At 39.9% G+C, this 16,362-nt stretch overlaps 1 protein-coding gene and 1 long non-coding RNA gene across 2 annotated transcripts in view; one reads left to right on the forward strand and one right to left on the reverse strand.

The window, feature by feature from the left end:
- Positions 1 to 1,842: 1,842 nt before the first annotated feature.
- Positions 1,843 to 16,362, reverse strand: part of cpxm2 (carboxypeptidase X (M14 family), member 2) — a 133,646-nt gene continuing 119,126 nt past the window's right edge. Inside the window, exons 12-14 of the mRNA XM_048551466.2 lie at positions 11,793 to 11,932; positions 9,168 to 9,267; positions 1,843 to 2,210 (exon numbers count right to left, since the gene is read on the reverse strand). Coding sequence (XP_048407423.1) covers positions 1,960 to 2,210; positions 9,168 to 9,267; positions 11,793 to 11,932 — 491 coding nt within the window. The 3' untranslated portion in view covers positions 1,843 to 1,959. The remainder of the gene's footprint in view (positions 2,211 to 9,167; positions 9,268 to 11,792; positions 11,933 to 16,362) is intronic.
- LOC132210785 (uncharacterized) lies at positions 2,043 to 14,764 on the forward strand. Its single transcript, XR_009446971.1, has 3 exons — positions 2,043 to 2,326; positions 4,863 to 5,235; positions 14,240 to 14,764. It is a non-coding gene; the product is annotated as an uncharacterized LOC132210785 (long non-coding RNA).

Genomic DNA, 16,362 nt, shown 5'->3' on the forward strand with positions numbered 1-16,362 from the left:
AGCCTTTCTGCTCCTCTGATGCTGCTTGGCCTGCTGTGTTCATCCAGCTCTACACCTTGTTAGCACTGAAGTTTCATGTCCAGTTTTGAAAAACTGAAACTAAATTGTCAGTGTACCCAGTGGTGTTACAAGGGGCATAGATAAGATAAATTGCCAAGGTCTTTTCTCCAGGGTAGAGGAATCCAAAACTAGAGGCCATGGGTTTAAGGAGAGAGGAAAAAGATTTAAAGGGGATGTGAAGGGCAACTTTTTCACACAGAGGGTGGTGCATAAATAGAATGGGCTGCCAGATGACGTGGTAGAGGTGGACACAATTACAACATCCGAAAGACATTTGGACAGGTACATGGATAGGAAAGCTTTGGAGGGATATGGCCAAATGTAGGCAAATGGAACTAGTTCATTTTTGGAACCTGGGCCACATAAACAAATTGGTCTGAAGGGTCTGTTTCCATGCCATATGGCTCCTGACTATTTTGTACATATCAAAGATACCAATTTGACACAATACAGGTCATTTGATGACTGTGCCTACATCACTGTTCCAGTTATGATGCTTCCAAACAGTGAGTGAAATTTTAGCCTTCAAAAAGATCCAGAGGAGATCTGCAAAAATCTTTTTTGGTACAAGGAACTTCATGTACATATTCAGACTCAAGGTTGTTGATCAGTACACCTTGGGGCAGCTTAGCAAGCTATAACTTGATAATGGTCTATTGTAATAAGGAAAGGTCCAGCCAGTTTTTCCACTGACAGAGGATTGCAGTTTAGAAGATTGGGAATTTTGCACTGATATAAGCTTAATTTAAGTAAGCATAGAACAAACAGTAAGTGGTATTTCCAAGAGAAATATGAGTCTCTGGAATACACTGGTAGTTACTATGATGGAAATTAACTTTATGTCTTCCTTCAAGACGGAGCTGGGCCATTTCCTGACAATACCAAAGATCACATCAAATAAATGATACTAGTCCTTGTGATCTCTGAGACCTTTGATCATCTGCTCGGACCAGAGAAAAATTTTGCAGAGTGTTCTTCCTCTTACTGGTCATGAAGTTTTTGTCCATTGCAGGACATGAGTTGTCTATTGGGATAGATGTGAAGTCAGCTGTGGCAGGGTGTGAGGAGCTGGGAGAAATTTTTAACCATGGTAGTCCAACCATCAATGGAGTGAGGCAGGTTTGACAGACTATGAGCTTTTCCCGCCAGACACTTCTTTAAAATATTTGGCTTCTATTTATTACTGCATAACTCCAAAACACTGCAGAAAAATAAAACTTATTGGTAAAGAACATTAAAGTGAATAAGTTTTGAAATACACAAATCATATCATTGATGGTGGCACATGCTTCACAGTGCCAGGGACCCAGGTTCAACTCCAGCCTTGGATGACTCTGCGTAGAGTTTGCACATTCTCAGAGTCTGTGTGGGTTTCCACTGGATGCTCCAGCTTCCTGTCACAGTCCAATGATGTGCATTGGCCATGTTATATTGTCCTATAATGTCCAGGGATATACAGGGTAAGTGAATTAGTCATGGTAATTATGGGCTTATGGGATAGAGTGGGACATAGGTCTGGGTTGGATGCTCTTCAGAGAGTCAGTGCAGACTCAATAGGCAGAATGGCCTCTATTTGCATAGCAGGGATTCTGTAATATTGATGTAGTGTCTGAGAGTGATGGCCAGTATTTCCAAAGCGAGAACTAGTAAAATATTCTTTGTATATATGCAGCAGTATGGCAAATTTTCTAACTAAATCATGCAGGAAAGTGCTGAGTAGTTTAAAAGTTGCACATGTTATACATTAAAATAATAAACTGAATATTGTGGCGACAAGTAACATAAATCCAGATTGCATCTTGTTATTTTAAATGAATTGGCAAAGTTTGTTGCTGTTTGAATAAAATAAAACTTGAACTGTCATCATTTAGAAAGGTCTTTTTGTTCTACAAGGATTTCCTATAACTGACGACGTCTGTGTCGAACCCGCCTGAACCGTTTCAGAGAGACATTGATTGGCTGCTTCCCAAACTTCTCCATGATCTCTTTAATTCTTGACAGATTTGTTCTGCTCAGAACGAAATGACATTCAGTTGCTCCCATATCGTATCCAACCTCACAGTTCCGGGTTGCACTTGAGTAGCCTTCAGCCTTGGCCGTGACTTTGTACTCGCCAGGATTTAAGAGCCGCCAATAGTCTCCGTCAGTTGCTGGAACAAAAGATGCGTCCACAGATTAAAAGACACAGCTTACTTGGTATATTAGCACTACCGGTCCGCACTCCGATTTACAATTAGACTTCAATTGGAAATCAGCTGCAGTTTCGGTAACACTCTAACATTTTATTTGTCGATCTCCAAATCTGTTTAAGATTCAGATTTTTTAAATATTGTTTATTTGTTTAATGATGGATTACTTAGCGACACCATTTTTTTTCCAATTTTCCTAGGACATTGTTCTTATGGTGGTCAATGCAAGCCAAAATATCATCCTTGTGAAAATCCTTCTGGTTTATTAATGATAGAAGCGACTACACTTTACTTCAGCTTTTATTGGAATATCTCATTTATTAACTAATCAATTTTGAACCTCTTTATCTTGAAGTTTCTACAATATTAAATGTTTCCCATCAATTTTCTATACATTCTTAGGTTTGATAATATAAAGCAAGGCACATTAATATAGATTTCATAGAAACGTGTGTGTATTTTGATGTATTTCACTTTAACCTTTTCCTGATTTTTGCCATTTTCACTTTCTCTTTCACTACATTTCACATATATGTGAATAAGGAATAAATTCACTCTTGGAATTAATTTCTACAGAATTCTTAGTTTGTTTAACCTTTTTTGATGATTTTACTTCCTGAGATCATTTTAGTTTCCTCTAATTTCCAAATTACTCAGTGACCCAAGAAGGTCAATGCCATTGAAAATGTGAAAATCTTGAGGAATTTTGGCTCTTCCTTTGGTGCGAATAGTTGGGGTAATGAAGAATAAATTTGGTCTGTGATTGAGATGTTGCATTTCTGACTCCTTTCTCAATGCTTCCTCATCTTAACATTGCTGATTTGAGTGAAAAGCCAATGAAATCCAAATGGGAACTCCAAGCATAAATAAAAATCAAGTTCCGGTCTCCAATGGCTTCCCAGTAGAGCTTCAATTTACCAGGAGAAATGGGATGAAAACTTTGCGCTGGTAGGGAGGAGAGGGTTAATAACTGGTAGTAAGGACAAAAAGGCCCTTTAGGTAGGAGAAGTATTTCTATAACGAAGCCCGGTAGAGAAATAATTCTGCTCCAAGATCCACTTGGGAAGTCACAATCTTCCACTTCCTGGAATATCTTCCTCTACCTGTTGGAATTCCCTCTGCATTGCAGGCTAGTAGGCAATCAGATCTTCTCTCTCTCTGACATGCCCAAAGCAGGAAGTAGGCCAGTGACACTTAAATGAAGCTGGGGAGTTAAACTACCTCATACTTGAATTTGAGATCAGTGAGTGTATTTCATACTTTCCACACATCTGCCTGCTTGAAATGTGGTTAAGTTTCAACTGACTCATTTCAGCTTTTCCTGAATATTTCAGTAGGCAAGTCTGCGAATCAGAAAAACAACTCCTTCAATCCCTTCAGCAGTGAAAACTAAATTTATGTGAACATTTGCTCTTTCACAATATCTTCTTTTAAGAGGTTTGTTTTCAGAATCACTGTCTATTATTTTCCCAGATGACTTTACTGTTAGAGCCATGGAGTAATACAGAATGGAAACAGGCCCTTCGGCCCACACTGGTCCATGCTGAACGTGGTGCCCATTCAGCTAGTTCCAATTGCCTGCATTTGGTCCATATCCCTCTAAACCCTTCTCATCCATGTACCTATTCAAATTTTTCTTTTAAATGTTGCTGTTGTACCTGCCTCAACCAGTTTCTCTGGCAGCCCATTCCATATACGCACCACTCTCTATATGACGAAATTGCCCCTCAGGTCTTTCTTAAATCTACCCCCTTTCACCTTAAACCTAAACCTTGTAGTTTTCAATTCCCCATTGCTGGGAAAAAAACTACATGTATTCATCCTATCTATGCCCTTCATGATCGTAAACACTTCAATAATGTCACCACTCATTCTCCTAAGTTCGAAGGAATAAAGCCTTATCTTGGGCATCCTCGAACTCAAAACTATTAGTCCTGGCAACATCCTCGTAAATTTCCTTTTCACACTTTTTAGTTTAACTATGTCTTTCCAAAGCAATACTCCAAGTGCAGCCTCATCAACAATTTATACAACTTAACATAATGTCGCAACTTCTTTACCCACTGCCTTGACCAATGAAGGCCAGCATGTTAACTACCTTCTTCACCACCCTGTCCACCTGTGACACTGCTTTCAACAAACTATGTACTTGTACTCCTAGGTCCCTCTGTTCCATAACACTCCTCACGACCTTACCATTTACTATTTCATCTTGGTTTGACTTTTCAAAGTGTAACACCTCACACTCGTCTGTATCGAATTGCATTTGTCAATCCTCAGCCCATTTCCCCATCTGATCAAGATCCCACTGTAATTTTTGATAACCTCCTCACTATCAATGAAACCTCTGAATTTTGCATCACCAGCAAACTAAGTAATCATGCCTTGTACACTCACATCCAGATCAGTTATGTTCTAGAGCAATTGTTTTTGTCCAAGCCTTGTAGCAAGCACTTGCTTAAATTCAAACATGTCAAGATTCTCTATCTCATTTTAAGAACAAATGCATCTCTCAAATCAAGGTATATTGAACACAGTTTAATTCAGTGCTGTTATAAGGAGGATTCTGTGCAAAGTGTTGTCTCAGGCAACAGCATCTTCTTTCTTCAATAGAGTGCTGTTGAAGGCAGTGAAGCAGGTGGAGCCTGGAGGCATTTCGCTGAATCTCTACAGTGTTGAAGCAGGCTCTTCGGCCCAACAAGACCACTCCAACCCTCAGAGCATCACACCCAGACCCATACCCCTATAACCCACCTAATCTACACATCCATGAACACTTTTGGGCAATTTAGCTTGGCCAATCCATCTAGCCTGCACATCTTCGGAATGTGGGAGGAAACCGGAGCACCCGGAGGAAACCCACGCAGACACGGAGAGAAGGTGCAAACTCCACACAGACAGTCACCCAAGGGTGGAATCAAACCTGGGTCCCTGGTGCTGTGAGGCAGGATTGCTGACCACTGAGCCACCGACCTGGACAGTGTGGGTAAGCATGCCTCTTTTTTAAAATCTCTTCCTCTATAACAAACCCAGCTGTAACATTGACACTTCCCATAGAATTCAAAACCCTCCCATCCTCCATGCCACAAACAGCATTTTGATGTTATCTTTTAACAGGTGCAAAGTAGAACAATATGACGCTGATTCTCACATTGGCACAAATCTTTTCAAAAGTCATTTACTAACTCTCACCTTCTCTTGGAGGAGGATGAGTTATTTTGTAAGAACCAGTAAAGGTACAGAACTGTAAAAGCTCCAGCACCAATCTCAGCACTTACCCAAATGAAGGAAGACAAAGACATTGCCAGCCAGGCAGAGTTGATGTTTAGACTTGAGGCCATACTCAATGGCATAATACCATAATGCGAAATGAAAACTCTGACATCAGCAAGCATGGAAATCTTAATTTAAGGAGACGGTGCATGGACATCATTGGCTCCAGTGGAAGAAGCTGTTGCATTGTATCAGTACCGGGTCTTGTGATGCAGCATTCTGATTGCTACCTCAGTACTGAATGTCGCACCTTGCACCCGGAATGCAATGGCTGATGACAACCTTTCGGCATTGTGTCCCAGAACATCCTCGCTCAGTGATGCTCTGGCGCCTCCCTAATCTGGAGGACATTTCATCGAGGAATAACAACTGTGGCTCTCCTCCACTTCCTCATGAAGGCACTGTTTGCTGAAAACCCTGCCTTAGAGAGGCCACTCCCCATTCACTTGAGGATCTGAGAACTTCCAGACTCCTGTTTCTCATCATTCTCTGCAAATGTTTGTGCTGCAAATGCTGATGCAGACCAACAACACATTGTGTACCCGCATCCTTTAGGCTTGGTTCCAAAGAGTCGATGTGGTAATATTAGAAACATCCCAGCTCCTCAGGAGTGTGATCAATCAGTAGTCACAGTACACACAAAGAACATTTAAACAATGTCATCTAAACACTAGGGCAAGGAGAGCAATGAGATGCCTCTACATGAACCTTTTACATAGCAGACTTGATTCAGAGGTGTGTTGGTCCAGCCATGAGACACACAAAGAGTAGGAGCCTACAATTGTGGTTAGAAGAATGAGGTCTTCTCTCAGCAGCCCAGACTACAAACCCCCAAGATTACCCAAGATAGCATTGCACATAAACATGAACAGTTGTCCTAAATATGAGTAAGCAGCTCCTGGATTTTTGAACAGGTGGTAAGACCTTGGACTGTATTTGTAAATTATAGAATGCAGGTGAAAATACGCAGCTCACCTGATATTACTTCTCAACAGTCATTAAGATCAATTTGTAATGATCAATGACACAATCAAAATTATGTCCAGGATTTCATCAAGATGGTTGGTCACTATACAAGATTTAAGACCCAGAGTTCTATCATTACAGCTGTTTTCAACCTGTACTGCATAAATGGCTCATTAACGCATTAGCTCCTTGAAGGGTCTCACATCACTCACAAGTAAAGCACACTCCCTCAGACAGAGAAAACAATCATCTACGCTGCCCAATATGGGTGTGGTGACAGCTATTTTTCACTTGCATTGCATGCTTTGAATTAAGTTGAAAGTGACACAGGTTGAGCTTCAGATTGATTCACAGCTACGGCATGTCAGTCTAGGTTATATCCTAAAAACATCATGTATCTTTTTGCCTTGCACTCCCTGTCAATGCCAATGGATTTGAGCTTCCTTGTGTTCCCACCTGACCTTTTATTGAAGTCTCAGCTTCACTATTTACCCACAATGCTCAGGTACATAGTTTGAATTGTATTATGCCCCCATTGAAGCCAGGGTGGATGGTGACTGTCGAAGGCCAACGTCCTGCAAATACCCTGTGCCCTCCAGCACTCTCTGTCTCCTTCTGAAATGTGTTAAGTTGTCCCTCATTCACCTCTTCACAATTATTGTGTCCTCTGCATCTCAGCATGTTCCCTGAAATCTCTACATTTGACTCCCAAAACTTCAGCACCACAGCAGTGAGCCCTGATAACCCTCCTTGACTTTCAGTGAACAGAACTCCGGGACTGACTGTAGTCAGCCTCCTTGTCTAACTTGGAGGTACTACCCAAACTGATGACTGACTGAGCCCTGACTTATCTCTGTGCAGCTCCCTGACTACAGCCCCACTATTCCCTGAAGTCGTCACATTGGACTTGCAGGACTGACTTTCCATGCTCAGAGTGCAGTGTTACAAAACCCCTGACACTTCCAAGCAATTGACTGACTGTTTTGAAGCCCATGGAGTAATATTGGCTAATGCTGTTGACGTATTGTACATGTATCCTGTGACATATGACAGACCCCTACACTTGACTAACGGCATAGACTTTGAGGCATGACAACTTGGTTGAAGCACATTGAGTATATTTGTCATGTGAGCTGCTGACATGTGATGTAGGTATGGCACTGATGTAGCATGGTGCCATCTAGCAACATGTCCACCCCTTAAAGTGATCATTGCTGGCAAAAAAGACAGCCTACTATTGCAGCTGTAAAAAACTCTGGTGCGGCCACACTTGGAGTATTGCATGCTGTTCTGGTCACAGCATTATAGGAAGGATGTGGAAGCATTGGAAAAGGTGAAAAAAAGGGAAGGTCTTATGAGGAAAGGCTGAAGGACTTGAGGCTGTTTTCATTAGAGATAAGAAGGTTAAGAGGTGACCTAACAGAGACATACAAGATAATCAGAGGATTAGATAGGGTGGACAGTGAGAGCCTTTTTCCTCAGATGGTGATGGCTAGCACAAGGGGACATAGCCTTAAATTGAGGGGTGATAGATATGGGACAGATGTCAGAGGTAGATTCTTTACTCAGAGAGTAGTAAGGGCATGGAATGCGCTGCCTGCAACAGTAGTAGACTCACCAACTTTAAGGGCATTTTAATGGTCATTGGATAAACATATGGATGATAATGGAATAGTGTAGGTGAGATGGGCTTCAGTTTGGTGTCACAGGTTGGCGCAACATCGAGGGCCGAAGGGCCTGTACTGCACTGTAGTGTTCTATGTTCTATATTCTAATGGGTTTTGCGTCTGTGCTAATTCTGAAGTAAGCCTCTAATTTCTAACCAAAGCACCAAGGTGAAAAAAAAGGCAAGGCAGAGATGCTGTGGGCATCCAAATAGATGTAAAGAGAGTGAGTGCTAAGACAACAAGCTTAAAGTGCAGGTATGTGTCATGCATCTGATACATGAGATTAGTACCTGTCTCTGTCTGCAAAGTACCCTGGCAGCAGCTTTCCAATGTAAGAGTCAGTGAGCACAAAACCGCAGCGTTGAAGTACCGAATTGTTTTGTAAGTGAGGTGGAAATGTGCCGTGATGATGTGGTGAGGCTGGTGATTGCCAATGTCAGCCTCTGTGGACAGAAGATGCAGATGTTTGCTGTCCTTGAAGTGTACTCTGAGATGTTGGGGAATACTGGCCAAGATGAGCGCCAAGGAAGATGCTGGCAAGCTGCACTCACCAGGCCCCCTTAGACTTTCCTGTTAGGATTTGTCACTGCCTAGTTTCTCTCACTGTTGGGGGAAATTGAAACCAGCATATAAATGAGTTAAGATTAGGTAATATTGAAATGTTGCTGTGTGTGAATAGGCCTCTCTTTGCTCATCAGTGAGATTCTCCTCTAGCTAATGAAACTTCAGGCGCAAAATCAGACTTATCCTCTCAACATCAAGCAACTAATTTTTCTATTCTCATCGTGTTTTACCAACTAACCTTGCCCCACCATTCCGGAAACTGGGAATATTCAGCCCCTGTTTCATTTTGTGATATGAAATAGTTGCTGTTACTCCAATCCAAAAGAGAGTGTGTATCAAGATCTCTTCACTCTTGCACAGTATTTAATTTACATGAAATTTAATTCAATTTACATTCTAATACAATTCTTACCATAATTTGTATAATTGTAACATCATCATTTCTTACCTGTTGTAACATCGTGATTGATGCCTTCAACTGATATGACAGCATTCGGAATTCCTTTTCCCTGTGGATCTTGCACTATACCTTTGATACCCCGATGGACCTGATCAGGAAAACAAACAAGTCTGAAGCTAACAAATGTTAAACATGAGTCTTCTGTAACCGTAAGCCTTGCAATTATTGTGACTGTTAAATGCCAATTGGTCAATTCATCCTGTAATTGCTATTATAGCATTCCTCAAAAATATTTTGCGTCATGACAGAACTTCCAGCATTTTGTGATGGGGCCAATGTATCTTTACCATGCAATTAATTGCATTAGGATCAAGTCACTATGATGCAAACAGCAAATTAGTAAAATGATACATATGTACGAGAAGAGATATGAGAATGCAATTTTTCAATTATGGATGAGGTTGACTATCAAATGTTTAGAACAGACCCCGCAGTGTGAACAGTCCACTTATAATTTGAATGAACTTAATGTCAGTTCTTTAATAATAAGCTATATGTCAGAATTATGCATAAGAGTGGGGCAAAGATTTGGACATTGTTCGAGGCTTTCTTTCACTTCAATTCTGCCAGTCTACTTTTAGCCCTTTGCCCTATGTGTCTTGGATCAGGTTACTGATATGTGAAAAAAAACTTTTTTTAGTCTTTCCTAAGTCTTTGCAAATATTTCTAATTTCCCTGTTTGATATTTCCCAGGAGCAGTCTGCACCGAGTGAAATTTGCAGGTGGCAGTGCTCATGCAAATCATTGGCCACTTGGAACAGCGAGGAGAGAGACCTTGTCAACTCAGGTGGACAAATAGGCTTTTAGAAACTGGCATTCATGGGAAAACCTGGGTATGGGCTGCTGTAGCTTTTACCACTGCATCAGAGTGGGTTAACAGATCCACCATGAAAAAAGCGCTCGATTTAAAACGAAGATCTGCTTCCAATGCTACTGATGCATCCAAGTCCAGGTCTGTTTCTGATCCTGATGTTAAAGTGGTAACATTGAAATTAGGACTGTGGGTTGACTGAGGGATGATGACTTGAAGTGCTTGCTCTGAACAGTAGCGGACTCATTTTCAAACTTGTTCTTACACTGTACAACTCTTGAAGTAACTGATAAACTTCTATTCCACTGATTTTTCTTTCTGGTACATAAGGGGGCTACCTTTTTAGAATAAAATAAAAACCGGAACCAAAAGGAACATTAGTCATTTTCTTGATAATTAACTTTGGCAGGACAATTCAGGTCACTTTTTATGAGGGTAAAATGAGGCACCCTTGCTGTTTTAACAATAAATCCTCTAAGCAATAAATCCTTCTCTTTGCTCAGTCTATTATCATGATTCAAGTTTCAAAGAACAGCTATTAGCTCTGTGTCAAAGCAGCAACCTCACAGAGCCTTTCGGAGGTTTCACCCGAGCACCTCACGTTGACTTTTGATGCAAGCGCACATAATAGGGGAATGAACTAAGTTAATTGTTCCCAAAGAAGGCATTAAGCTTATCATAGATGGGAGAAAAGTTAGAGGGCATGTCAAATGTAGCAGATTGGTGGTGACTCATCCCAGAAATGAGACAGTAATAGTACTAACATGAGTATATTGCTGAAAGGCTGACAGTCATTGTGTGTAACAGTCTTCTTCCATTCAGTGAATACAATTATGGCCACCATAGTCATCACTTCTCTAAGCTGCAATTATCATTTGCTATAATGATTTCTCAAATGGCTTACAACTGTGGACTACTTTTCTGTCTGTGAGCAACAGGAGCAGGTACAACACACTGCAGACATGCATGAAATATCAGAAAATTAATTGATTGAAATAAATTAAAACTTGGCTTCAAATTTCAGAGAATTTAATTTTTAAATAGTTCAAATGTTATTTCAGTCCACACATCTTTTACTTCTATTGATACCTAGCTGATATACTGAAGTCTCCAAAACTTTTATAGACTTTAAATCACAGTGAGGCCTTTTTATCATGCTTGGGGTATTTGGGATAGTATTGGTCTTGAAATTGGATTATTAACCTTACCACCCCATTTAGCCTTACAATGCATTTTGTTGCAAACCTCTCTCAAGTCTGTAACCATAATGTATGTGACGTTTATGAGCAAACAATTCGGCTGAGAAAAGTGGGTATGCCATGGAATGGTTGGCTCATTGAATGATGCCACATAACTGAAAATGTTGGGAACCACTGATTTACCAGTTAAGTTGGTGATAAACCCACCCTGGCTGGGCCTGTGCAGTTCTAATGCTATGAGACAGGGAGGTGCTACCCGTGGACCTCCCCACGGACCTCCCCACATGTGACTGTGACTCCATTCCTGCACTTACCAGGTGTAGCACCTCCATGTTGGTCAGACCTAGCCCTCAGAACAGTGTCAAAGGGAATATTTGGAAAGTTATGCTTTCATGTTTACAAGGCCAAATTTTCAACAACACTGACAGCAGTGACTCCTAAATGATAATCAATTTCGTGTGGTTTTTCTGTACATCTCCTTCACCCAGTCCAGTACTTTGGGCAGGACTAGAATAGCATTATAACATGACCTGGAAATAGTCACTTCAGATTTAGATAGCACAAAGAATGACTATATAACATACATAACATTCAATAACATACCTGTTCCATGAAAACAAGGAGGGACTCTCTGTTGTTTTCCCACTGATCTGGCAGCTCACTCTCATGAGGGAACTTGTCACAGCCAACATATATAGAAATCTCAAAGGAGTTTGTGTGCAGATAACTGAAGTCATTCATACCTTTAGAAGGACAAAAACATGGCATCTTAAAAATAATTACCTGGTCAATTATCATTGAAATATTTAATTGAAAACAAGGATCCATGATTTACTAACATCTACTCGTACTACTTATTTCATTTTCCAGTTCACTTAAATGAATTTTACCAGTGGCTCTCTGTTACAGAATAATGAAATTTTCATACTTCTCTGGATATATAGCAGTGACAATCAGTTGTTCAAAACACATTGAGGAAAATTGACTGTTGTGGTCCCTGTTTGCCATCTCATAAAGAGTTTATTAAAAACTGCTTGTGCCTTCAATATTTCAGGGTAATGTTCAATGAATAAATCTATAATTTTAGGAATCAAACTTTTATATCTAAATAAATGATCTTTTAAGAGCACAGTGGAGCCAATTACAACAACTTACATTATATAGTGTCTTTAATGCAGTCAAACATCCCAAGGCAGTTCACAAGCATATGATCAAACACAAATACACACTAAGCCAAAATAAGGCATGTTCAGACAGCTGACCAGATGCTTAGTCAAAAAGATTAGTTTTAACAAGAATTTTAAAGGAGCAGAGGTATGAAGATTTGGAAAAGGATACTCTTAAGTTGAGATAGCTAAAGGTATCATACATTAGAAGAAGTGAGGAATCATCAAAGACAGATTTGAAGAACAGAGTACAGCACTTTGAAGGTTGTATGGATGAAAAAGATTATAGAGATAAGGAGAGATGAAGCATTTGAACGTGAGGACATAAGCTTAAAATGAGGCATATTATGGACTCATTGTTAAGTAGGTTAGTCAGAGCAGTGGCAGTGACTCAGTGGGATGTGTTGCAAGTTAGAATACCACCAATAGAATTTTGGATCAGCTCAAATTTATAGAACATAGATGCAAGCCAGTCATGACTAGATTTAAATAGTTGAAATAAAAACAAAAAATGCTGTAAATTTTCAATGTGTCAGTAAGGAACTGCGGAGAGAAATGGTCTTCAATAGAATTGTTCTATCATACCCTTTTTTAAGGGTTTATGTAACTCTGTTTATACAAAGCTGCCTCCATTATAGGTTAGCATGCATGGAGTCCCGTGCTGAAGCTTTAGCAGGTTGGCATCTTGTGTTTAAGCATACATGATGCTGTTCCTGGCATGCTCTTCTAGACTCCTCATTGAACCTGGTTCGGTGGTATTGATAAAGTGAGGAATATGCCATGCAAACATTAAAGTTTAGCAGCCAGAGTTCTTCTGTGTCATTGTAATCCCCAATATCTCTTCTAAGTGGTGTCCAGTTTAGAGGAAGACAGATCCATTATTTGAAGGAGGATAATAGTGGTAACCAGCAGGAAATTTTCTTGCCTATGTTTGACCTGATGCCATGGGATCTAGAAATCCAAAACCAGTACTAAAGGTTCTCAGGACTATTCCCCTACAGCTGTACTCCATGTTGCTGTCACTTTTGATGAATCTGCACTACGCCTGTGAGATACCCAATGATGGTGATGGAGGAGATTGGAACATAATGACAGAATGGTACCACTTTCTGACTATGGCTATGTCAGGCTATTGATTGACTAAGTTATGAGTCTGATCTCCCTATTTTAGCACAACTTTTAGAGTTTGGCAAGGAGAACCTTTAGGATGGACTGAGCTGGGCATGCTCTCGTAGTGTCTGAGTTCAATGACTAGTTGATTTTGGATGGTCAGTCAAGTTTTAGTCCCATTATTGCTCATCATGGCAGTTTTAATACAACTTGCTTAGCCATTTCAGAGGGCAATTAAGAGGCAGTCACAATGTTTTGTGCTGAAAGACACCAGACAGAGAAGGACAATGGGCTTTGTTCCTGAAGTTCATCAATAACCAGTTGCATTTCCTTTTTCAACAATCTAGGAGTTTGATGGTTACAAGTGAAAGTTACTTTATCTATTTAAGAGCTATAATCTGATGTGGTGTTATTAATACAGCTAAAATTTTGTTCCTCAGTAAAAACAAAATAAGCCTTTTCAACAAGGGTCCTTTGATCAGTCTTCCATCTGTGAGTAATCTAACTAGGGAGCAGTAAAATGACTTCTATAAACTATATTGAATAATCTAATCAAAAAACAGAAAGTGCTGTTTATGTCAACAGAACGAAACAAAGAAACATTAACTCTGTTTTTCTCTCCATACATGTTTTAACAGGGCCTGCTGCATTTTTCCAGCATATTCCGTTTTTGTTTCAGACTTCCGGCATTCACAGTTCTTTGTTTTATTTTACTGAATGACTTAATGCTCAATTTCTAATAAATTAAATACTTTGCTGTAAAAACAATTTTAGAACTCACCAACCAGCAGCTGCAGGCCTAAGAAATCAAGAAATATTTGAAGAGTTTTCCTGAAGCAGGGCCAATGAGGGTGTTGCCAGTACGTTTGATGGAGCGGATTTGACAAAAAAAAGAATTTAAATCAAGCTGAAAAGACACTGGAAACCCAGCATAAGCCATTTCTAGTATAACTCACTGACATTTAATACTCCAGAAACTTTTGTGTTGGTTTGGCTGAATTCACTGATGTAACCAAAGGAAACAGGAGACATTCAGCCCCAAGACCTTTAATACATACTGTTGTGGATTGGCGCCTGGAGCAACTTTCCTATGATATCACATGGCTGCTCCCCACTGGGCATCAGTAGTGGTGTGGGAGGAATACAAAGGAAGACAGAAAGACACAGAGGCCAAGGAAGAAGCTTTAAATCTAGCTGTTTGAGTGTAGAAACATATGTAGAGAAGCATGTAGAATTAGACTTACTAGTAGTAGGTGGAAGACCTCGTGGAATGGTTTCCAATAATATGACAGTAAGATGACAGCGTTGTTTGTTCCTGAATACAATGTACTGTTGTATTTAATCTTAATATGTATTAAGTACTCTGCAGTGACTGAGAAAAATTAAATGACATAAAACTGAAGTGCCATCATTCAACAATAATTTTCCACTTCAAATATGACCAGTGCAATTTATAATGGTAAAAAATTATGCAAGAATATTAATAATATATGAATGGGATGTGAGGTTTTACAGAAGAAAATGCAGGCACAAGACCTTACCAAAAGACTGAAAATTGTGAGATTTTGTTTGATGGCGACTTTTGATGAGATAGGCTGTTTATAACCAAAAGATGTGGTCATCAATTTACCCTGTGCTGCACTTTTTTTGCATGCCAATTGCATCAATTTTTTATTAAAAACATTTTTATCAGAGATGTCAGTGACATTGAGTTCAGTGTTTGTATATGACTCATTTGTGGCACCTTTGATATAACTGAAAGCATGTCTTAAAGTCATCGTGATTGTTAAGATATTGACCTAGAATTTCCTCATGCTTTTTGCTGCTATTATAGTGTATGCATAAGCCCTGCTTTAAGTGAGAAAATATGTGTGTCAATGACATCTGCCATTTTTACAGAAAAAAATTTCCTGTACACAAACTAACCTTCTCTTTTTGATTACTTCCATGCCATGTCTTCGTCATCTGGACTGTTTCTGTTTCTTATAGCTTTCTAGTGAGTTTCCCAGTGATTATTTTGACTTTTGCTTCCATGAAACCTGCATAATGACTTCATAACAGAAGGCATTTTTCTTTGTGAAGTGTGCTTAATCTGATTGACAACACTCCTAGGTGTGGCATCTTTGAATCTATCTGCTTTGTAATACCCTGTCAGCAGTAAAATTCCCATAGACAGAGTTCCTAGTCTCACAGGAAGATACAAGCCTAAACAAGAACAAGAACAAGAACAAACTTGCTGAAAAAGCTCAGCAGGTCTGGCAGCATCTGTGAAGGAGAAAACAGAGTTTATGTTTCGGGTCCGGTGACCCTTCCTCAGAACTTCCTCAGAAGATACAAATCTTCTCACTGCATGAAAGTACAGTCCCTAGAGAAAACAATGTATGAAGCATTCTTCATAAATAACACACTTTATTGTTTGTTTTTACTGTGTATTATCCTAATACTGTGTATTAGTCATGTCTTTCTGCAACTTATTTTAGTGCTGTATCTAACAGTAGCCTGAGAACCAGCAGTGGTGGAATTCTGATACTGAACTAAAGGGTCATGGGGTCGAGGCAGGTCTTGATAAATGGCATCTGCTTCCCATCATGAAGCCGCTGCTGGTTGACCTCTAGACGGAGTTCCTGTCGTAAATCGTTCTTGCCTGCTAGGCTCTACAGATGTAATGGTCTTCAGGAGAAGGACAGGATTCGGAGGTGTTTTAAGAAAAAGGCTTTTTGATTACAAGAGTCACCTTTTCACTTGACCCCTGTTATCAGTTAAATGATTGGTGCGATGATATCAAATCCTGAATGCAGCAAGTCACTGAATTTGGCATCAATTGGAAAATAGGACTAAGGGTGGCCCCAGCATGCGGACGGATAAGATCAAAGCTTTGGTCATCTTCCTCTGTGCAC

Source organism: Stegostoma tigrinum, chromosome 20 (genome assembly GCF_030684315.1).
Source record: "Stegostoma tigrinum isolate sSteTig4 chromosome 20, sSteTig4.hap1, whole genome shotgun sequence".
Taxonomy (NCBI): Eukaryota; Metazoa; Chordata; class Chondrichthyes; order Orectolobiformes; family Stegostomatidae; genus Stegostoma; species Stegostoma tigrinum.